Source organism: Carcharodon carcharias, chromosome 8 (genome assembly GCF_017639515.1).
Source record: "Carcharodon carcharias isolate sCarCar2 chromosome 8, sCarCar2.pri, whole genome shotgun sequence".
Taxonomy (NCBI): Eukaryota; Metazoa; Chordata; class Chondrichthyes; order Lamniformes; family Lamnidae; genus Carcharodon; species Carcharodon carcharias.
In genome coordinates, this window is record NC_054474.1 from 126,037,250 (window position 1) to 126,061,727 (window position 24,478).

At 41.0% G+C, this 24,478-nt stretch overlaps 1 protein-coding gene across 3 annotated transcripts in view; it reads left to right on the plus strand.

The window, feature by feature from the left end:
* Positions 1–24,478, plus strand: part of pnpla7b (patatin-like phospholipase domain containing 7b) — a 395,228-nt gene that overhangs the window by 27,106 nt on the left and 343,644 nt on the right. For 2 of the 3 annotated variants that reach the window (XM_041193028.1, XM_041193027.1), the window contains exons 4-7: positions 2,357–2,444; positions 11,160–11,242; positions 12,882–12,970; positions 18,760–18,900. In XM_041193028.1, the coding sequence (XP_041048962.1) occupies positions 2,357–2,444; positions 11,160–11,242; positions 12,882–12,970; positions 18,760–18,900 (401 nt within the window). Of the gene's footprint in view, positions 1–2,356; positions 2,445–2,762; positions 2,792–11,159; positions 11,243–12,881; positions 12,971–18,759; positions 18,901–24,478 lie in introns of those variants that run through there. The other variant, XM_041193030.1, reaches the window with a different exon arrangement.

Consider the following 24,478-nt stretch of genomic DNA (forward strand, 5'->3'; position numbering starts at 1 on the left):
TAGACTGAGCACTTTTCAGGGCTGAAAGTGATGGCCTTAGGCCTGTTCATGAGTGTATGATATACAATGTGAAGTGATCTGATCAGGGTAGCTGTTATCCTGCAGAATGCCTTTGACGCACTCTATTTCAGCATCAAACTTGTATGGTGAGAAAAGGTTTATAAGGTTGCCGATAAGACCAATCTTATAGCGTGTGGAACTGTAAGAATCTCATTACGCACATATTGACCAGTGAAGGTAGGCTTATGGGAGACCATGGTAGAGAACCCCCTGGCAGATTTCTTGACTAGCACGTCAAGGAAGGGGAGTTCATTTGATTGCTCCATTTTAAAGGTGAATTTGAGTGCAGGATGGAGCCCATTAAGGTATGTGAGGAAATTGTTACATGCAGCTGTGGATTTAAATATAGCAAATGCATCATCCATATATCAGAAATATGCGACAGGTGGTAAGTTAGGTGGCATTCCATCAAAGACACGTTTCTCATGGAACTCGACAAAGATGTTTGCGAGAACTGGGCCTAGAGGGGATCCCATGGCAACATCATTTACTTGAGCATACATGATGTCATTAAAACTGAACTCAACTGTGCAAATGAATACTGATTCATGCAATGGTGGCGTCTAGATCACCATGATTTGTGCTGCAGTGCAAATATCAATAACTTCCCTAATTAGACCATTGGTGAATAGGCTAGCAATGTCAAATGAGCACATGGATACTGCATTGCTATTGATATGCAAATCCTGTAGGGCCTTCGCAGATGTGAAGGAATCCTTCACTGTGTTCATGGAAAACCTGCTCAAAACTGGTTGGAACAATTCACCCAATCACTTAGCCAATTCTCGTTGTGCAGAACCAGACATAGATAAGCTAGGCATAAAGGGGCATCACTTTTGTGTGTCTTGGGCAGCCCCTATAGTTTGATTGCCATGTTTGATAGGTCCAGCCTTAAAATCACAACTTTACCAATGCTTTTCCATTCCCAATTACCTTCTCTTTATAGCACATCAGACTTCCTGGATTAAATTCTGTATTAAATGGTCTTGTAGGATTCCTCAATGCTCTCCAAATTTCCTCTGGGATCTTTGATGAAAGCCTGTTCTCCTGCATGCCATGCATCCAAATTTGCAAGAATAAATGCAACAAATTATAGTACCTTCTAAAGCAGGAAGACTATCACACAGAACAGAAGGCAATTGAGATTTTGCTGACAGACTAATTGATAAGGACTATATCCTCCAACCATCTTTATATGAACTGCTCATGCCTGGTTATCAGCTATTATTTTATGCAGCAAATCATTGATCACCGCATGATTCCATTCACAAAGTCAATTATTGAAAAGACTTTCAGCTGCGGTATTCAAGATCATGATGTTCATATTTTCATATATGTCTCTAAGCTGGTCGTTGGCAAATTCGCCTCCATTATCAGTCAGAAACTTCGCTGGTATTCCATGCCTGATCCCTATCCATTTGTCTATAATTTTGTCTATGATACCCTTTTGTTCTTACTACTGTATGTATTACTGTAGAAAGCCTAAATCTGGTTGCCAGGTCTATAAAATAGGATGAAAATATTTCTTTCTTTGAAAATACCTTGGATTCATGGAAATCTCATTAAAATCATGTGTTAATGGAAGGCTTACAATAGGACATGGTGGTGCCCTTCATTTTTTTTTTTTACAGATTTTACGTTTCCTACTAATTTCTTCTATTAAGTTGATCCCAGGTATGGAGGTATTTTCTTATGAGGAGAGGTTGAGCAGGCTGGGTCTGTACTCATTAGAGTTTAGGAGAATGAGAGGTGACCTTACTGAAACATAAGAATCGTATGGGCCTTGACAGCGTAGATGCTGAGAAGTTGCTTCCCCTTGTGGGAGAATCTAGGACCAGAGGGCATAGTCTCAGACTAAGTGGCTGCCCATTTAAAACAGAGATGAGGAGGAATTTCATCCCTCAGGATAGTGAATTTTTGGAATTCTTTAGTGCAGAGGGTTGTAGAGGCTGGGTCGTTAAGTATACTCAAGGCTGATATAGACAGATTTTTAATCAGTAAGGAAATCAAGGGTTATAGGGAAAAGGCAGGAAAGTGGAGTTAAGGATTATTAGATCAGCCATGCTCTCATTGAATGGCGGAGCAGACTCGGTGGGCAGAATGGCCTACTTCTGCTCCTACGTCTTATTGTCTTATGGCCAATTCAAATTCTATCATGAAGGTAGAAAGAAGGAAAGAATTGGCTAGTTGGGAAGATGATCAGTAGTTATGGGAAAATGTAGATGTGTTGATATCAATATGAGGACAAAGTGTGCTTTTTAATATTTAAGTTAAATGTTTTCTTTTATTTCTCCAGCTGACGGGAATGATGATTGGAGCACTTGCTGCCATTCTTATCGTAGCAATTATTGTGTTTTTCATCTACAGAAGAGTGAAACAGTCAAGTAAGTAAATTCTAGATTAATGAACTAGTGGAATAATTTGATGTACTAACATACTGTGCCACTCAGTCTCCCCATCTTTTAATCATGCTTCAAAAGTAAAATATCTCCCAAATCAATGCAAGATTTTATTTTTTTTAGTATCAGTAAACTTTTATCAATTTTTTTCCTTACAGGACACGATTGTGGAACAACGCAATGTTTTTGCAGGCAGATATATCATCTACCATCATGTGACAGAGCACCAGTAGTTAGACGATACACATGCTTCACTCCATCATGTTAGGGGTTGTGAGCATGCTCTGAGCTATGAACAGGAAATCCGCTATCATGCAGACTAATAAAGAACAGTGAGAAAGCCCACCATTGTTGCTAGGTGTTGTTTATTCTTTGTGGTAAACTATGAGTAGCCCCAAGTTTTCTCATAAATTAATGTTCAACAGTTTCTGATCACTTGTAGCCTGACTGGATAAAGTAGAAAAAAAGTAATTGGTATAGAGTCAGTTCCTTTCCCCCCACCCTCCACCACACTATCTTATAATTTTTGTTATTTTTTTTCTAACTAATGCTGACTCTTTACAGGGGCTATTGTGGGTCCCCTAATAAGAATATCTGCAATAATTTGGAACCAGTAGGTCAATGTGCTGGTAAGATGAGTTCATTATCGTTATCTCTCTGCAGGCAGAGCATTAAATAAGGCAGACTGCCCTCTGCTGCACTTTTTGAATTAAATAAGATTAACTTTTGAGGATAAGGGAGGAATTGGCTTTAACATCTTGTGAGAAATTACTTGGTAAATCTTTGGGCCAACAATAGAGCAAGCATACCCAAACCCCCTGCCAACGCCACCTACCCCCCTCCCAGAAGAAAAAAGTGTGATTCTGATTTAGCCTATGAGAACAGCTATGAGGCCAGTATTAAACTAAAGATGAAGACTGGGAGAGTCTTCATGACAAAATAAGATTAAAACAAATGAGGTCAAAGGATAGATGTGGAATTTTTAAAATATTTTTCACGCGAACATGGGAACATCACCAGCAAAGTCAGCATTTTTCACCCATTCCTAATTTCCCTTCAGAAGGTGGTGCTTTCTTGAACCGTTACAGTTCTTGTGGTGTAGCTACACCCACAGTTCTGATAGGAAGGGAGTTCCAGATTTTGACCCAGCAGCAGTGAAGGACCAGCGATATACTTCATAAATTAGGGTGGTGTGTGATTTGGACAGGAGCTTGCAGGTGGTGATGTTCCCATGTGTCTGCTGCCCTTGTCCTAGGTATTGGAGGTCACGGGTTTGGAAAGTGCTGTTGAAGGAGCATTGGCGAGTTGTTGCAATGTATATGGTACACACTGCTACTGTTGTAAAGTTGCTTGGTGTCTCATGGAGAGGTCTGGAGGCTTGTATGGTTAAACATAAACCGTTTATTGGTAACCCATAACCATCCAAGGCACTTCCATGTGTGGGTGCTGTCTCCCAAGCTGGCTTCTTCCAAACTCTACTACACACAGTCTACTATCAAGTGACCCTCTACGTCATACCATGGGTGGTACTGCTCTCCAGTCCCGTATTATGCTCTGCCAAACACCCTATATTACAGATAACACTGTGTGTCAGTATTGGAGGGAGTGAATGTTTATGGTGGTGGATGGGATGCTGATCAACTGGGCTACTTTGCCCTGGTGTCAAGCTTCTTGGATGTTGGAATGTTGCACTCTTCCAGGCAAGTGGAGAGTATTTCACTACACTCCTGACTTGTGCCTTGCAGATGGGGCAGTCTGGGACTGTCAGGAGGTCAGTCACTCGCTGTAGAATTCCCAGTCTCTGACCTGCTCTTGTCGTCACAGTTTTTAATATGGCTGATCTAATTCAGTTTCTGGTCAATGGTAAAGCCCCCAAAGATGTTGATGGTGGGAATTCAACAATGGTAATGCCTTCGAATGGCAAGGGAGGATAGTTAGATTCTCTCATGTTTGAGATTGTCATTGCTTGGGACTTATGTGACATGAATGATACTTGCCACTTATCAACTGAAGAATGAATGTTATCCAGGTCTTGCTGCATGTGAACACAGACTGCTTCAGTATCTGAGGAGTTGCGAATAGTACTGCAATAATCAGTGAACATCCCCACTTTGACCTTAACGATGGAGGGGAGGTCATTGATGAAACAGCTGAAGATGGTTGGACCTAGGCCACTACCCTGATGATCTGCAGTGATGTCCTGGGGTTGAGATGATTAGTGTCCAACAACCAGTTTGTGCTAGGAATGATTCCAACCAGAGGAGAGTTTTCCCCTGGATCTCATTGACTTTAATTTAATATGACACTTGGTCAAATGCTGCCTTGATGTAAAGGGCAGCCATTCTCACCTCACCTCTGGAATTCAGCTTTGTTCATGTTTTGGATCAAGTTTGCAGTGATGTCTGATGCTGAGTGCCCTTAGTGGGACCCAAACTGAACATCTTACAGTATAGAAGTTAATACTGGAGGTTCTTGTAAGTAACACTACTTACAGCAGGCATGTTTGTGCAAACATATTTTTCCTGCTAAAAGTGATGCCAATATAATGTGGCAGTGCTATCACAGCACACTAACGTGTAAGAGGAATGTTCGTTTGTTCTATGTAGTGACCTTTTGCCAGCTCCTATCTGACCTTTACTATTTATTTATTTATCTGGAAGTGCTTGATATAAACTGTAACCTGTAGAGGGGTTTATGTGCACAAAAGATAATTGAACATTAATGAGGTGTTATTTAATAATATTTGTTCTTGTGTTCAGTGCACCTTAACGAAGTGTGTACTAGTAAGTGAGTGCAGCTACTCCTGACTGGAATACAGAACAATTAAGAAGTTATAACTGGCAGCTTTGAAATTGAATTAATGCAAATGATTATTTCATTTTGGCCAATATAAGCTTGTTTTGAATGTGGATATTTTAAGTTGAGATTGCAGTTCAAAAGACTGGGAAAGGAGGAAGTGGAACCTTAGAAACTGAAAAAATATGGATATGGTGGGATTGTTGATGAATACTTTGCTCTGCCTTACACTATTGGTGGAGGAGGGTAGAGATTAGTGAGAGTGAGGAGCTTGCAAGTATTAGTACAAAAAGAAAATGTGAAATGAATAAACTGATTGGGATTGAGTCAGGTTTCGTGATCTTAGTCAGTTTCCACTTGAGGGTATTAAAAGAAAAGGGAAGTGCGTTGGGGATTTATATCGCTCAAAGCTCATTGGATTTAGTGATGGGATTATAGGAAGGGAACAAACATTAAAATGTAATTCATAAAAAGGAGGAAGAGACAAATCAAGTCACTGTAGTCTAGTGAGTTTAACAGTAGAGAAATTGTTGGAATTTACTAATCAGTACCAATAACTTGCATTTTTATATTGCTTTTGAAATAGTAAAATATCCCAAGTCACTTCACAGGAGTGTTGTCAGGCAAAATTAGACACCAAGCCATATGTAGCAATATTAGGACGAATGACCTTGGTTAAAGAGGCAAGCTTTAAGGAGCATCTTAAAGGAGAAGGAAGAGGAGGAGATGATTTACCAGGGAAGAGCTTAGTGCCTAGGCAGCTGAAAGCATGGCCGCTACTTTTGGGGTGAAGAAAGTGGGAGATGTGTAAGAAGCAAGGGCTAGAGAAATGCAGAGCGCTTGGAAAGCTGTAGAGCTGAAGGATGTTATAGCGGTAGGGAGGGTCAAGGCCATAGGGGCATAATCAAGGACAGTGAATGAGTGAAGTTGATTAGGATGAGCCATCGTAGTTTTATCACACATGACTGGCTTAAGAATTTTTGACACATTTAGGTGGATAGAGAAGACATATGTGTGGGTTTTCAGAAGATGTTTGTTCGCATTCCATGCAAGCCATTGTTAATTAAAATTAAGGCACCTAGAATTGGGGAAAATCTTGTGACCAGGAGAGAAAACTAGTTACGAAGTACAGAGTTGGGATAAGAGGGACATCCTTGGGCTAGTAGGTGCTAACGAGTGGCGATCTTCAGTGCAATGTAAGTGGAGGAGGTGGGGAAATAAACACAACAGATTCAAGGGTTCAGTTACATAAGCCTTTAAAAGCTAGCTCACAGGTGCAAAAAGTGGTGAAAAATTGAAAGGGATTTTGAGCTTCATTATAAGAGTTTTAAATATAAAACCAAATGTTACGACTGGTCTCTGGGCGATGTCCCCCAATTTGTTATGATTCCAGATGAGATACCCCAAATTGTTAACTTCCCGAACTGCACCCCAATTTTGTTATGCTCCCGGGTGAGGAGGAATGAACTGGCTCTCTTCAACCCCTCGGTTGGTTGCAACAAGGTTAATTTAAAAGTGATCCCTTCCCTCGGGGTACCTTTTCCCAATCCAAATGTATATATGTTTTAGAACGACCCAATTTAATCAGACTTTTCATGAGTCAAAGAAAGAGTAGGTTTATTAGTTACTAAAAACCCAAGAATAAATAATAATGCAACACACAGATCAGAAATGAGAAGTTGAGTCTAAAAATAAAAGTTAAAAAAGATAATCAAATCTGTCTTTGGCTTGTCTGTGAGGCGTAGATGGTGAAAGATGGCCATAAGTTGGGTGATTCTGGTAGAGCTGACTTTGGCAGTTTAACAGTTAGTTTGGAGACACTTGGTTCTGCAGGTTGTTGAAGAAGCTATCTTTTTTTGATTGTGGCTTTGCTGACTTGTCCCCAGCAACAGAAAGAGAGAGCCTTTGCTTGCACACTGCAAAGGGGTGCCTAATCAATCATCATCTGCTGTGACTGTCACTAGCACACCAGAACTAGAATACACAGATCAGGTCTGCAGCTAGCTTTTTAACTCCTTTCCTTGTGTATTCCTGGAAGGGAAAAAATAACAAACTTGCCTTTTGCCCAGAGCCCGTTTTCTTTTAACTCCGATCATTTCCACGTTCTGAGATATAACTCAGCAGGAGATGGGTTTGGATGTTTGGCTGAGATGTGGCAATCAATCTCCATTGTCTCTGCAACCGCAAGAGATTAAAGTTCAGTCTTTTGCATTTCATCTCTTCCTTTCAAGTGTCTCTGTCTGAAGTAGGCCTTGACACCTTTTTAGGTGTGACATTCCATATTCTCTCTAAAATTAGTTGGTCAATATAATCCACATAGGAATTTTCCAGAAAATGGTTACTTTACATTCTCAGCTATTTTTTATTCAGTGTCTTTGCTTGTACATCTTTTTAAAAAAGCTTGTCTTCTTTAAAAAGTTCAATATGCCCATAAATAATTTGGGGCTGTAATCCACTGTCGTGACACAAGTAATGCTGCTGCAGTTGTATAGTGCACTGGTCAGGTCCCATTTGCAATGTTGGGTTAATTATATGACTCTGGTAATGGTAGAATTTGCAGTATGCACAGATTTGCAAAATGACTCCCATTGAGTTCACTTTAGGGCACTTTCCTTTGGAAATGATACACTAGCCAGCAATGATGACAAGTCCTGGGATAAGAGAGTGAGCATTGATGAAAGACTGGGTAAATTTGGGTTGTATTGCTTGAAGGATTGATCTAACTGATGTATTTAACATAATAAACTGATAAGGATAGATTCTAGTAACAGAATCCAGAAAAGGTACGAAATCTTAGAGTTTGAGCTAAGCTAGTTGAAAGTAAACCCTTTATGAACTGCTGCAGAATTATAATAATGTGGAACACAGTGCCTTGATAGGCTATAGGTACAATCCCAATGGAGGTGTATAAAATGGAGGTAGATACTTAGAAAGTGAGGGCATCAAGGAGAGAATGGAACAGCAGACTCGGTGAACTGCATGATCTACTGTTTTTAAGTGTGAGCTGTCAAACTAAATATGACAATTACAGACTAGTTAAGTTTCATATTTCTGTCTTCTGGAATGCAGTTCAGGATGAATATCGTCAGCTGAATACATAAGGATAGACAGTGAGGCACTAGAATTCCTGAACAGAGACGCACTGTACCCTTAGAAGCAGACTATATATTCAGAGTGACAGGGCACCTGTTTTAAACATGGAGCTATCTAGAGATCCACTAGCTATGTTTCATAGAAGTTGCAATACTTTGTGAGCTAAGATTTTTATCTTTTACTTTGAAGGAAATGTTTGTGTGAAGTATTAAAAAAGAAATCCAAAAATATAAAAAATAACCCCCATACTAGCCTTAAAAAATCCACTTCTTTATATCACTTTGACTTGAGCTGAGCCTTCCAGTTTGCCTTGCTTGAGCAACTAAAAAGCCATATTTTTATCTTTTTAAAATTGTGTTTATGGTAAGTGGGCATTGCTGGCAAGGCCAGCATTTATTGCCTATCCCTAATTGCCCTGTTCTCACCAACCAGCTTTTCGTAAGTATTTTAGTTAAAATAAATGGCTCTGGGAACACTGACTTCCACAGAGTTGTCTTCAAGGAAGTTTTTAAAAGCCAAGTGAATGCCTCTTGGCTTTGTAAAGTTTGACTAGAGTATCTGCAATCTTGGATAAACTGGGATTTTTGTCCCAACACTCTTAGAAAATATAGTGCCATCTGTATTCCTGTGGAAAATAAAATGGGAATGGTACCCACTGGTTTAAAGGTTCACTAAAATAGTACTTCTACAACCTGGTCTAAAGATCCTACCTCAGGGTCTAAATCTATTGATGCTGGAAGTAAGTCAGCCACCTTTTGAGTCTTTGAGACCCATTGATACCTGAAAGTCTAATGACCCCTCTTCCCCCCACCCCCCATTTGGAATGGCTAAACTTTGTGTACTGCTGGTTATGAACCAAAGTTATAAAACTTGGAATTTGGTGTATGGCATTTTTCGCCACTCTGCATTTTTAAACAAAATGATCATTTGCAAAAGATCACTAGACCCACATTTTTATCTTGTCTCCACTTTTTGAGATTTAAAATCAGATTTCATCCTGGACTGAAAAAGAATCAATATAAGTAAGAGTAGAAAACATTATAAACGGAGATTGTTTTTTATTTATAAATCTTGTTTGGAATTTTAAACAATGTGAAAGCTTGCCACCAGATAAAGATTGGCCCATATGGTTTGTTTCATTACCAGGAAACCTTGAGATTGAATTGAGGAATAGTGAAACTTTGGAAGAATAACTAAATATTTAAGAGACTGTTTGGAGAAATCCACCCATGTTTCAAAAACATTACAGCCAAGGAGATGCTGACCTTTTACTGAATAATATCTATTGCAAATCTGTAGAACCCTGCCCTTATTGAGTTAATGCTTGGGCAGTGTAGTACATGAAGGATGATGATTGAGGAAGGAAGATAGTCCGTTCTTGACAAAGCTTTCATTCTTTGCATTAAAGATTGCATTATGTCTGGATATTCTCAGTTACTTTTGCATGAGCTGGCGCTAGTATGCTATACATTCAGTGACAATCAAAGCTTAACATTTAGTAGTCACTGCAGTTGTGGATCAGTTCTCCTCTGCTCACACTTGTGTATGAGGTTTTAAAGTTTTTTTTAATATATATATATATATATATATATATATAGACTGCTTTGTAAGAGACTTTTTTTTATCACATTACTTAAAATATTAAGAGGTCAGTGACCAGTAGAGTGGACTCATCTTGAGCTTAATAATAATCTCCCAAGTTGATCTTCTGGTTCATCCACCTGCTGGCAAGAGGAGCCAAATCCAGCTAATGCTTCAGTTCAGCTTTTATGTTAAATCAGTGACTTTGGAGATTGTTAATTGAGGATGTTAACTCTTGCTGGGTGTGGAAAACCTCTCTATTCTGACATTGTTAGCTCTATTCACCTCTTGACACTTTTTGCCAACTGGTAAGCAAAGCACATTGGGGACTCTTACTTAGATTTGAGATGTGGTCTTGCACTTCTTAATGAGGTGTGTTATAACATTGATGGAGATTGCCTTTAACGTTGACTCTTTACAAACCTGTAGTGTCCTCCACAGGTCTCCATCTGTTATCTGTAGATATTTAAACTGATAGTGGAGGTAAGTGGAGTCAACAGGATGAAGGACAAATAAAACTTCATCTAGTATGTCAGCCGTGACTCCGAGAGCTCAGTCTTGTCTCTGTGCTAGGTTGTTCAAGTCTCAGTCTGAACACATGATTTAAGCTGACATTTCAGTGCATCACTGATGGAGTATTGCACTGACGAAGGTGTCTTACTTCAGATGAGACAGTAACCTGAGATTCCACTTGCCCCTTTGATTCTGTGACACTCTTGTAAAGTAAGGAAAGGTGACACAGTCAGTTTGCACACTAGCAATAATGAGTTGGAAGACCAGATAATCTGTCTTTGGGGATGTTAGTTGGGGGATAAATGACTGAGTGGAACCAAGAGATCTGCAATTCTCTTCTTTGGATTACAGAACAACAATCGCTATTATGTGAGTGGAATATTTGATCATGGGGGCCATCACGTCAGAGCTTGTCACTATCATCATATGATGTTCACAAGAGTCCTTCCAGTTCATGGGCATTGGATACAACCACAACTTGTATGCATTTAGTACCTTTAACGTGGAAAATATCTTAATATGGTCAAGAACAGAGGTTTTCCCTTCTTGGGAGCATCTGATGCTGTTGGTACCAATGCCCCTGGGCATTTTTGGTTAAGCATGTTTTCACAGCTGAGAATAACATCTGCCCTTCATATGATTGCTTTAAGCAATTCTTGCTGTAGGAGTGCTTTTCTGGTAACTTGCTCACATCTGTGGTTTTGATTTCTCTTGCAGAACAGCAGCAGCAGGGTGTAACTAGGTACAGATTCCGAAAGAGGGACAAGGTGATGTTCTATGGAAGAAAAATCATGAGAAAGGTAACTTTGCCTTGGATCTGAGTTTGTCAAATGTTTTGAAAGGGGACTCTATTCACCTGAGTAGCCTGTGTAGTTACTTCATTTCCTGCCATCTACATGTATTTATATTTTATTTATACTGTTGGATCTAGTCTATTCCTTCGCTGCCTCAGAGTCAGTGACCTTGCTCCCAGACCTCTGCCTGTTGTGCTGTGTAATTGGCTTCCAGGTACGTCCAAACAACCGAAGTGGTCCTATCACTCGTTCTACTTTGAATTATTTCACCTTGTGGTTGGATGGAGGGGAGTTGCAGGATGTGGTGGGGAAGCTGGTGGAAAGCCAAGCCTGTATTAAATACCTCCATTATGCTGACCTGGTTTAGGTTGGATGCTAGATATGTGCAAAGCTGTTGATATGCCATGCTAGTTTTGACATGGTGATTTGATGTTGTCAATTACTAGTTTACGTGGTCATGATGTATAATTTTTACTATTAGGGGACAGGCATAGTCTGCGAGTATATTTGCTTTTTTTCCTCAAGGAACTGGTTTTAAATCCAATTTAGACTGGCAGGATGAAAGCCACTCACTCACTCCCCGACCCTCCCTCCTGGAGGGGTCCTATGTGAAATGAATTTGGACTGTTGACCCAACTTCCCAGTGGGAATGGATCCACAGAACAAAACTCTGGGCCCAAATTCAGTGCTGGTCAGATTGATACAGCAGGGAACATCTTTCTAGAAGCCAAGCTGTTTCTCCTGGGAGTGATTTGTAGCTCTCAGTGTGTGCCAATAGTAGGAAATATTCTGCTCCAAAGTGCTGATGTCCCTTCATTTTGATAAGTACAATCCTGAAAGAGATGGATCAGTTATTTCAATCTGGTGATGATGTTTGGGCCATTTTGGCACTACCTCATAAACACCAGAAGGTGGTGCTTGATCCTCACAAATGAACACTTAAATTTAATCTGAAATAACAGTGTCTGTGGAGGAACCTTTGGCCAGTGTTTAAGGTTGGAATACTCTACTAATCCTGCCGAGCTTGTTTTCAGCAATAACTCTTGATTGTTTTGCATATTTACGAATTTTAGAAATAAGTTTGATTGCGATTTTATTTTTGAAAGGGATTGGTAGTTGGCTTGCTGGGTTCCCCTGTCTTTTTCCCTTTTTACAACTATTTTGTATAGAATATTTGATTATCATTATTGTTGTTTGATCCACTCGGATAGGAATAAGAAGTAGGAATTGCCTCCTCCTCTATTCGTCTTCATATTCCCTTTTCCTCCTTAAACATGGATAATAAGATTAACTGCACTCATGACCTAGGATTAATGCTGCTCTATATGGGACAGATACCACCACCTGCTGCACTTATCCATTACACAAATGGATTTGGGTTGGGGCAGGTGTTTGGATGCTTTTCAACACCTATCTCTGCCATATTAACTGGTGTTTTGAGAGTTTGTCTGATTGTATAAAAACACCAAGCATGTAATTATGTGGATGGTAGAATCCTGACAGAGCTGTTTTAAACTGCATAATTAAATCCTTTGGAAGCTAAGTACCAAGTTGCATGCTTAAAAGAAATCATAAAGCAAGAAATTCTGGAATCGATCAGGATGATTTTGCTGCTGATTATAATCTACATTCCTTTAAATCCCAGGTGAAGCTATCTACCTCATCACTGGTTGGGAACAATGTGCCTCGTCAGAGATTGAGGAAGAGGCAGAAGGTACTAAACCTGGCTAGAAGGTACACCTAGTGCAAATTGCTTTAGTCTAATTATAGTTATCTTGATGAAGGGGAGGAAAGAAGAGAAATGATAGACTCTGTCATGATACCTGCCCAGATGATGTGTTGTTTCCTATTAGCTGTGCTATGGATGGGTTTTCTGCGCCAACTAGGATAATTAATATTACGCTTTTTCTCAAATAAGAAATGTCACTGTTTATTAAGTATATTTCCATTTTGGGATATATTTGAAGGACCATTGTAATTTGGTTTAAACTGTTCTCTCCCAAGTACCGCATAGTTTTCACTGTGCTTTAGTTACAGTAGCAACAACTTTGAAGTCAAGGAGAGGAGCCTAATAAAAGACTCCAGAGTCATGTTTCCTAAGGGTTTGTTTTAGTGAGGCCTCTTATTTAATGACTAGGCTAGGAACTAATCAAACATAGTTGGTACATAAGGGTCATGAGGACTCGAAACGTCAACTCTTTTCTTCTCCGCCGATGCTGCCAGACCTGCTGAGTTTTTCCAGGTAATTCTGTTTTTGTTTTTGTTTTGGATTTTCAGCATCCGTAGTTTTTTTGTTTTTATAGTTGGTACATAACCTAGGCTGACACACTGCATACAGTACTGAGGGAGTGCTGCAGTATAGGGTGTGGTGTCTTTCAGATAAGTAATTATACCTAGACTTCATTTAATGTGTAAGATATGATATCACTATTTTGAACATGTGTAGGGGAGTTGTCTCTGATGCCCTGGTCAATTTTTATCCCTCACTAAGTAGTTTATCTGGTTATTATTACACTTATGTTTATTGGGACCTTGCTGTGTGCAGATTGGTTTCTGTGTTTCCTATGTTACAGCAATTACTGCAATTTCTTTATTTTCATGCCCCATATTTACCTCTTTGTCTATGGTTGGTAGAGGTAAGGAGTAATTTAGAAGAGTACTTGACAAAATTATTACTGAGGAATTTATTTAATTTAATAGACAGAGTGAATCTTGAATGACTTATGTCATCAGGCCCCAGATGTGTGCGGCAGATTGTAAGTGCCATTATTGTAATGCCTATGAGTTCTGCTGGCGCGAGTCACCAAATGACTTAATTTGTCCACTTCACTCTTTCTAACTTGGTAACGATGCACAATTCCTCACTTAGATAAGATGACTTACCCTTGATGTGCAAGTGCTGTGGAGCTAGAGTTTGGAAGGTCTCTGAATATACTCCAACATGAATAGCAACATAGTTCTTGCTCTCTGTGCCCTGATTTTTGAACCAATCCTGACAGTAAAGGCTAGGATTGAAAACCTGCTGTATTGTGAGGAAGAATGTGGCATGTGAAAATGTTCCCTCACTCTGTCATTCTTGTTGTAATCCTCACCAGGAATGCACCAGAGGGGTTTAATAGTATGCAGGCACTCACCATAGGGAGAAAGTCAGGGAGTGGCTTGATTCTTACTGAATTGATAGATTTAAGATAATAAACAATATATATGATTCATATTGGGTTGTTGTTTGATCATAGAATTTATGAGTAAGTTACTTTGCTACCTGTACGCATAACAATGGAATAATGGACTAAAAGCAACACAGGAGACTCGGAGGTGAGCACCATTTGGTTGCAGCCAGATGTTATAATGGAACCAGCAGAAATCCGTAAAACCTTTGTAGTCAAATTAGTGTCTTTTTTAATAGATACTACTAAGTATCTGATGTCACACCCTTAGCTTCCACTGTTCTTGTCCCTGCCACCACCAACACCCATCACCTGCTCCTGTCCTCTGTGTGCCCCATCGCTCCTTCATGTGTGTTCCATCCTTCACATGTCATCCATGTCCCATTACTTCCATCTTCCCATGCCAACCCATGCATCTCTTGCCTTCTCCATCCCATTCCTTCAATCCCCCCATGCTATCCATCTGCTCTTGCCATCCCCACCCATCTCATCAATTCCGTCCCGTCCCTCTTGGAAATAATCTCCCCTCCAGCCAGGATTACCGCAAACCAAATCTCATGACTCCTCAAATATCGTCCAAATGCAGCAAGACCTGGACAATATCCAGGCTTGGGCTGACAAGTGGCAAGTAACATTCATGCCACACAAGTGCTAGGCAATGACCATCTTCAACAAGAGAAAAACTAACCATCACCCCATGGCATTACCATCGCTGAATCCCCCATTATCAACATACTGGAGAGAGGGGGTGGGTGTGATGAGTTACCATTGACGAGAAACTGAACTGGACTCCCATATAAAAACCAGCTACAAGAACAGGTCAGAAGCTTGGAGTCCTGTGGAGAATAACTCACCTCCTGACTCCCCAAAGCCTATCCTTCACCTACAAGACACAAGTCAGGACTGTGATGGAATGTTCTCCATTTGCCTGGATGAGTGGAGCTCCAACAACACTCGAGAAGCTTGACACCATCCAGGAGAAAGCAGCCCGCTTGATTGGTACTCCATCCACAAACATTCCCTCCCTCCACCACTGACGCACAGTGGCAACAGTGTGTACCATCTCGAAGATGCACTGCAAGAACTTATCAAGGCTCCTTAGACAGCACCTTCCAAACCCATGACAGCTACCATCTAGAAGGACAAGGGCAGCAGATGCATGGGAACACCACCACCTGGAAGTTCCCTTCCAAGCACACACACACCACCTATTTTGGAAATATATCACAGTTCCTTCACTGTCGCTTGGTCAAAATCCTGGAACTCCCTTCCTAACAGCACTGTGGGTGTACCTACACCACTTGGACTGCAGTGGTTCAAGAAGGCAGCTCAACACCACTACCTCATGGGCAATTAAGGGTGGGCAATAAATACTGGCCTAGCCAGCAACGCCCACACCCTGAGAATGAAGAAAAAAAAGCGATGGCTATGAAATCTCGTAGAAAGATTTGTCACTGGGATTTCAACACAGGCTGACAATAAGCATGTAAAGGTTTATTCACTTGAATAGTGAAAGCCAGTAGTACAATTATAAATGTTGTCTATCTACACTTGGGTTATGTCTGGAGAAACTGTGGTGAAGGATGGGTGGCAGTAAGCTCTTCACTGATTATATAAGTAGTGGGAATAATTTAAAGTGACGTAACACTCAAGCATGGTACTGAAGCATTTTGGGTTCTGTGCACTAAAAGCAAGTTTGCATTGATCTGTTGAGAAAGCCAAATTTAACTTGGTGTTGAGTGTGGAGGTCGGGAACTTCAACTCTTGATGGGCCTCAGAGCTTTTGTGCGTGCACAGACCGGGAGCAGGCTGCACACATGTTGATCAACGTTTTTACATTTTTGGGGCTCTGTGTGCCTTTGTATGAAGAGAAAAAGGTGCAAAAACCCGTGTCATATGACCAGGAGCAGAACTCCATGGAAGACTAGAGTCCCAGTTAGGGGACAGGGAGAGTTCCCAAAGGGGAGAGGGGGCAGGGAACAGTCCCAAAAGAAGAATCCCAGAGGAGACAGGGACAGGAAAAGGTCCCAGTTCGGTTAAAAAGAGAGGAGCAGCGAAATGTGCCAAACAGGAAAAGGGCTGCAAGGAGCAGATTTTAAGTGAAGAAAGCAGCTGAATGTTGGTGGCTCTGTGCTGTGGGATGTTGGGGCAGAGGTGCTCCTTTTGGAGCAATAGTTTTGTGCTTGTGAGTTGGTGCTTGGGTACATACTTAGAATCCAGGAGAATGGAATCTTGGAAGGCGAGATTGAAACCTTGCAAGCCGGGCAGTTGTTGATGTTATCTGAGTCTGGCATTTGAAGAGTGCTTAGAGAAGTACTGAAGATCCGAGAAGGCATTCAAAGGTTGGTGACTCCATACTGCCTGCCATTGGGGCAAAGGTACCCCTTTGGAGCAGTGTGACCGGAGAGCTGGGGTTGTGCTTGTGAGTTGGTGCTTGATTGAGTACTCCGGAATCCAGAGGAACGGAGTCTTGAGAGACTAGATTGAAATTTGCCAGGTGGGTCGTCCTTGATGTCCGAGTTGGAGCAACCTTTGGCGAGAATTCCCAGGTTAGATCTTCGAATGTGAAGACTGAAATTCCTTGTGAGAGTGACAGAGTTTTAGTGAGCATAGTTGACTCAGTGCTTACTGATGTCTGGGTGGGTTGTTGAGAAATCCATGGACTCTGTCTTGGTTGCATCTGCAATTTATTATGGTGTGGTGTTTGACCAAAGTTTGCTTATTAGTTCACATGTACCTCAATTTAACCTTGAATGTTGGAGAACAAGATAAATATTGTAAATTGTTTTATATTTCTGACCTTGTACAGTAAAGTTTATTTTTGCTTGTTCAAAACCCTTGGAATCTTGTGGCTTTATTCTATTAGCAAGTGTCATGAATTTCAAACTTTGTCCACTTTAAACAAAACATTATTGGTCCTTACCTAAAACTTAGGGGTCTGGCCTAGGATCATAACAGACCCTAATATGTTAAGTTGGTCTGGAGATGTTACACCCCCAGATATCAAAAATATCCCTGCCTGTAACAGAATACTATTAAGTATTTCATGTCATACCCTTACCTTCCACTCTTTTTATTACTGCTGCCACCATCAACCGTTGGCAGCTGCATGTGTGTCACATGTTCCAGTCCTCCGTGCCCCCCAATATGCTTCTGTGTTTGACAGGCTCCATCCATCAAATCAACCCATTGACCAATCAAAACACTCTGGACAGATAGAAACGAGACAGAAATTATTATAGATAGTTGAGGTTAAAGGGTCCTGTCATCCTTTGTATTTTTATTAAGCACAGTAAAACAAACCTTTTTGTCCCTAATTATAGGTCTGCTGTTCATATGATTTTTACTAGATTGTATGTATTTAAAAAAAAAACAAAAACTTCCTGTCTCAATTCTGCTGGTATCAGGGATTACATGAGGCAGGCTGACTGCCATTTTGTTTTGTTGTGTCGGTTGGCATAGCCTCATGGTGCACTCAAAGTTGTTATAAAGTCACATTTTTCACAAAGTTGACCCTATGTGCAAGGTGCAGTTTACATACCAGGTACAGGATCTAGCTAAGTAAAGATACACAGTTCCAGGTGATGGTTAATTTTCCAGAGAAGGTACAGCTGATAGTTGACCCTGTCAAAGTAAAGAGTTCCAGCAATGGTTAACATTATGTACAAGTATCATGGGTCTGGATAACTCTGCAGACAAGATCCAGAGTTCCAGGTGGTAGTTAATGTTGGATGCAAGTTGCAAGTTTTCAGCTTATGGTTAACTCTGTATAAGGTGGTGCTGACAGTGCTTGAATTTAGAGTTGTGAAGTTTGACTGCTGGTGTTGAATGCAGACTTCCTGGATTCATGGAAAGCACTGGAGTGTTGCTGCACTTGTTCCTGGCAAAGAAATGAATATTTGATGAGAACTGTTTATTCATTGACAGCTGTTGTCAATCAAAGCTGACTTTGGTGGGTATTTTTTGTCTTTATTTTTAATTTTTTGAGGTATGAATTTTATTTTTGAAGTCCAGGGCAGTTGGCTACAAATCAGCCAGTGTCCCTATTGCTTAGGGACAAATACAATGCTTCAGATGGGATGCCTTAATAAAAGAAAGCTGTGTGTGAGGAGATGGTACTGTTTGCAAGATAAGATTGTCCACAGGTGCCATCAGTTCAGGGTGGGTGTCTGAGTGTTTACTGAGTATGGGAATACTTGATAATAGACAAGCCCTTCAGTGTAATGCTGGCAGAGATGACTATTCAGCTGCCTTCAGTTATATTCCTGGTAAATTCAATCTACATCAACAATTTAAGGAAAAGAAAGAAAGAAAAAGAAGTTGCAGTGTTAATTTTTTTTACTCATGCTCTTGCAGGATACTCCGCCTCAAGAAGGAGCCTCCAATCTTGCAGCCAAAGGAGCCGCCTTCCTCACTGCTGGAGGCTGATCTGACTGAGTTTGACGTGAAAAATTCCCATTTGCCCTCTGAGGTTCTTTATATGCTCAAGAATGTTAGGTAAGCATGTCAAGTAGGTGATGCCACTTTCACCATACAATTTTTGTTGTTGCTATGCCAAATTAGTGTTTTCTCCAGGGCAGTTGTACTTAATTCAATAGCATTTGACGTACCAGTATATTATTTGAGTGATGCTCCAAACTCAACATCTTGTCCCCATCACTACCAGTCCTGGTGACAGCCATACATCCGTCTCGGTAGACTTGATACAGAATTTAAGAGCAAGAGTAGACTATTCAGCCCGTCGAGTCTGCTCTGCCATTTAACTAGATCATGGCTGATTATCTACCTCCATGTCATCTACCTCTGTCATTTTCCCACGCTATCTCCATATCCCTTGATGTCATTAATACCTAGAAATCTATTGATCTCTGTCTTGAACACACTCGATGATTGAGCCTCCACAGCCTTCTGGGGTAGAGAATTCCAAAGATTCACCACCCTCTGAGTGAAGAATTTCCTCCTAATCTCAGCCCTAAATAGTTGCATGTTATTCTGAGATTGTCCCCTGGCTCTAGATCCCCCTGCCACCCCAACCAGGGGAAACATCCTTCCTGCATCTACCTTGTTGAGCTCAGTAAGAATTTTGTAGGTTTCAATGAGATCACCTCTCATTCTTCTAAACTCTAGAGAATTCAGGCCCAGTCTCCTCAATCTGTCCTCATAATGTTGTCCTGCCATGCCAGGAATTAGGCTGGTAAACCTTTGCCACACTCCCTCTATGGCAGGTATATTCTTCCTTGTATAAGAGGATCAAAACTATACATAGTACACCGGGTTTGGTCTAACCAAGGTCTATACAATTGAAGCAAGCCATCTTTAATCCTGTACTCAAATACAAACATATGAAATAAGAGCAGGAGTAGGCCTCTCGTCCCCTAGAGCCTGCTCCGCCATTCAATAAGAACATGACTGATCTAATTGTAACCTCAACTCCACATTCCCGCCTACCTCCAATGACCCTTCACCCCTTCACTTATCAAGAATCTGTTTACGTCTGCCTTAAAAATATTTAAATGCCCTGCTGCCGTTACCTTTTGAGGGAGAGAGCTCCCCAAAAACTCATGACTCTCTGAGAGGAAATTTTCTCCTCATCTCTGTCTTAAATAGGCAACCTCTTATTTTTAAACAGTGACTCTTAGTTCTAGATTCTCCCACAAGAGGAAACTCCTTTCCACATTCACCCTCAAGACCCCTCATGATCTTATGTTTCAATCAAGTTGCCTCTTACTCTTCTAAATTCCAGTGGATACAAGCCTAGTCTGTCCAGCTTTTCCTCATAAGACAACCCACTCATTCCAGGTATTAGCCTAGTAAACTTTCTCTGACCTGTTTCCAACGCATTTACATCCTTTCTTAAATAAGGAAACCAATACTGTACATAGTGCTCCAGATGTGGTCTCACTAGTGCTCTGTAGAACTGAAGCATAACCTCCCTACTTTTGTATTCAATTCCCCTCGCAATAAACAATAATATTCTATTAGCTTTCCTAATTACTTGCTATACCTGCATACTAACCTTTGCGATTCATGCACTAGGACACCCAAATCCCTCTGCATCTCAGAGCTCTGCAATCTCTCACCATTTAGATAATATGCTTCTTTTTTATTCTTCCTGCCAAAATGAACAATTTCACATTTTCCCAAGTTATATTCCACTTGCCAGATCTTTACCCTCTCACTTAACGTATCTATATTCATTTGTAGCCTCTTTGTGTCATCTTCACAACTTACTTTCCTACCAATCTTTGAGTCATCAGCAAATTTAGCAACCATACCTTCGGTCCCTTCAAGACTTTTTTTTATACATTCATGGGATGTGGGCTTTGCTGGCTGCACCAGCATTTATTACCCATCCCTAATTGCCATTGAGAAGGTGGTGGTGAGCTGCCTTCTTGAACTGCTGCATTCCATGTAAACCCACTGTGCTTTTAGGGAGAGGGTTCCAGGATTTTGACCCAGCGACAGTGAAGGTGCGGCGATATATTTCTAAGTAAGGCTGATGAGTGACTTGGAGGGGAACTTCCAGGTGGTGGTGTTCCCATGTGTCTGCTGCCTTTGTCTTTCTAGATGGTAGTGGTCATGGGTTTGGAAGGTGGTGTCTAAGGAAGCTTGATGAGTTCCTGAAGTTCATCTTGTAGATGATACACACTGCTACCACCATGCATCGGTGGTGGAGGGAGTGCCAATTAATTGACTGCTTTGTCCTGGATGGTGTCAAGCTTCTTGAGTGTTGTTGGAGCTGCACTCATCCAGGCAAGTAGAGAGTATTCCATCACAGTCCTGACTTGTGCATTGTAGACAGACTTTGAGGAGTCAGGAGGTGAATTACTCGCCACAGGATTCCTAGCCTCTGCTCTCCTTTTATAGCCACAGTATTTATATGATTAGTCCAGTTCAGTTTCTGGTCAATGGTAACCCTGGGATGTTGATAGTGGGGGATTTAGCAATGGTGATGCCATTGAATGTCAAGGGGTGATGGCTAGATTCTCTCTTGTTGGAGATGGTCATTGCTTGGCACTTGTGTGGTGTGAATGTTACTTGCCACTTGTCAGCCCAAGCCTGGATATTGCCCAGGCCTTGCTTCATTTGGACATGAACTGCTTCAGTATCTGAGTCATGATTGGTGCTGAACATAGCGAACATCCCCACTTCTGACCTTATGATGGAAGGCAGGTCATTGATGAAGCAGCTGAAGGTGGTTGGGCCTAGGATGCTACCCTGAGGATCTCCTGCAGTGGTGAATATAAATTTTAAAAAGTTGAGGCCCCTTCACTGATCCCTGTGGCACACCACTCATTACACCTTGCCAACCAGAAAATGACCCATTTATGCCTATTCTCTGTTTTTTGTTAGTGAGCCAACTTTCTATCCATGCCAATATGTTATCCTCTACACCATGAGCTTTTGTTTTCTGCAATAATCTTTGATGTGGCACTTTACCAAATGCCCCTTGGAAATCTAGGTACAGTACATCCAGCAGTTCCCCTTTTTCCTCAGCACGTTTCTTCATCAAAGAACTCCATTAAATTGGTTAACATGACTTTGCTTTCACAAAAACGTGTTGACCCTGCCTGATTACCTTGAATTTTTCCAAATGCCCTGCTATAAAATCCTTAATAATAGCTTCCAACATTTTCTCTAAGACAGATGTTAAACTATGTGGCCTGCAGTTTCCTGCTTTCTGTCTCCCTCCCTTTTTGAATAAAGGAATTACATTCACCATTTTCCAATCTAATTGAACCTTCCCCAAATTTAGGGAATTTTGCAAAATTATAAGCAATCCATCAACTACCTCACTAGCCACTTTTAAGACCCTAGGGTGAGATCTATCAGGAACCGGGCACTTGTCAGCCTGCAGCTCTGTTTTAATATTTCTAGCTAGCTTTCTTTCATACTCTGATTTTTTACCCCCCCCCCCCCTTCAATCTTTTCATCATTCTTTGCTTTTTTTATATAATCTAGCCAGTCTTCTGACCTGCCACCCACCTTTGCACAATTATATTCTTTTTCTTTCAGTTTTATACTATCTTTAACTTTTATAGTTAACCAGGATGGTGGGTCCTCCCCTTGGAATTTTTCTTTCTCGTTGGAATGTACCTATTCTGTGTATCCTGAAATATTCCCTTAAATGTCTGCCACTTCATCTTTATTGACCAATCCCTTTACCTAATTTGCCAGTTCACTTTGGGTAGCTCCACTTTCATGCCCTCATAATTATCCTTATTTAAGTTTAAAATACTAGTCTTGGACCCACTCTTCTCTCCTTCAAACTGAATGACAAATCCAATCGTATTATGTTCACTGTTACCTAGGGGCACCTTCACTATGAGATCATCAATTAATCCTATCTCGTTGCACAAAACCAGGTCCAGTATAGCCTGCTTTCTGGTTGGCTCCAGAATGTGCTGCTCTAAGAAACTATCCTGAAAACATTCTATGGACTCCTCATCTAGGCTACCTTTGCCCATCTGATTTTTCCAGTCTGTATGTAGATTAAAATTTCCTATGATTATAGCCGTACCTTTCTGACAAGCTTCCATTATCTCTTCCTTTATATGCTGTCCTACCATGTAGTTATTGTTAAGGGGCCTGTACACCACTCCCACAAGTGACTTCTTGCCTTTATAATTTCTCATCTCTACCCAAACCGCTTCTACATCCTGATTTCCTGAACTTGGGTCATCCCTCTCTATTGCATTAATACATCATCAATTAATAGAGCCACCCCTCCACCTTTTCCGGGCTTCCTGTCCTTCCTAAATGTCATGTACCTTTCAATATTCAGATTTCAATCATCCTGCAGCCATGTCTCTATAATGGCTATCAGATCATATTTATTTATTTCCATTTGCACTATCAGTTCCATCTGTTGTGTTTCGACTGCTATGTGCTTTCTGGTACAGAACCTTTACTTCTGTCCTTTTCTTATTTTTGTAATCTCTAGCCTTATCTGCTGATGTACCTTTAGATTCCTATCACGTTCTGTTTATCATTTCCCATTTTGATACCTTTCTCTCTTGCCTTGTCTCTACTCTTTGATTTGCCACATCTTCCAAATTTGATCCCTTGCCCCCACTATTTAGTTTAAAACCCTCTCTGCTTCCCTAGTTATTCGGCTTGCTAGGTCACTGGCCCAGCATGATTTGGGTGTAGACTGCCCCAATGGCACAATCCCCGCTTTCCCCTGTATTGACGCCAGTACTGCTTGAACAGGAAACCTCTTTTCCTACATCAGTTTTTTGAGCTACGCATTAATTTTTCTAATCTAATTGACCTGATAATTTGCACGTTCAAATGAAGGACCCGAACTTCTGGTCATTTTTAAAAATTGGGTCCTGTACCTTGACAATCCAGTGCAATATTAAGCCATGCAGTCCAGAGGAATCCGATTTGATCCTTTATCTGCGCATGAAAAAGCTAATCTCATTGGGTCACTAGTTGGGTAGGAGTGCTGCCGTTGACTTCCTTGTCACCCTGGTGAAGAGGAGAAAAGCAGCTCGGGTCCCTGCTGTTGAATCCTGCTGGAAAATGTTCAATGGGCGAGGGTAGGAGCAGACTCGATTGAAAAATCATAAAATAATCTCCCTGCACTTGGTGACTAGGCCCATGCATAAAGAATGGCAATTTGACAGTGTTGTTCCCTGAAGTGTTGGAGGCTGTCAACATCTGAAGGAACTCTGTACAACAAGAGTATGGAACTTAAGGAGAGTAGAGAAGAAGAATTTGAGCCCTGTTTTCTTACCATCAAAGCTGCCCCCTAGTGCTGTGTGGTTACAGCAGGCTGACTCTCCTGAATTCTTTAATTACATCTGTGATATGCAGCATATGTTCATCCAGAGTCACATTCCGGGAGATTTTCTCCACTGCTCAACATAAGGCTCTGACCTTCACTCAGGTGCAGCTCTGCTGATGCAGGCAACTTCTGACAGCACATTGTTGGACAGGGATAGCCTATATAGTGTTTGGGGGATGGGGAGTGGGGGGAGGTGGGAGTGTACATCACAACAAAGACCAAATCTGTTCTCAGCAGATTTCAACACTCAAGACCCCTCCAAGTGAGAGTCATCACATGGTC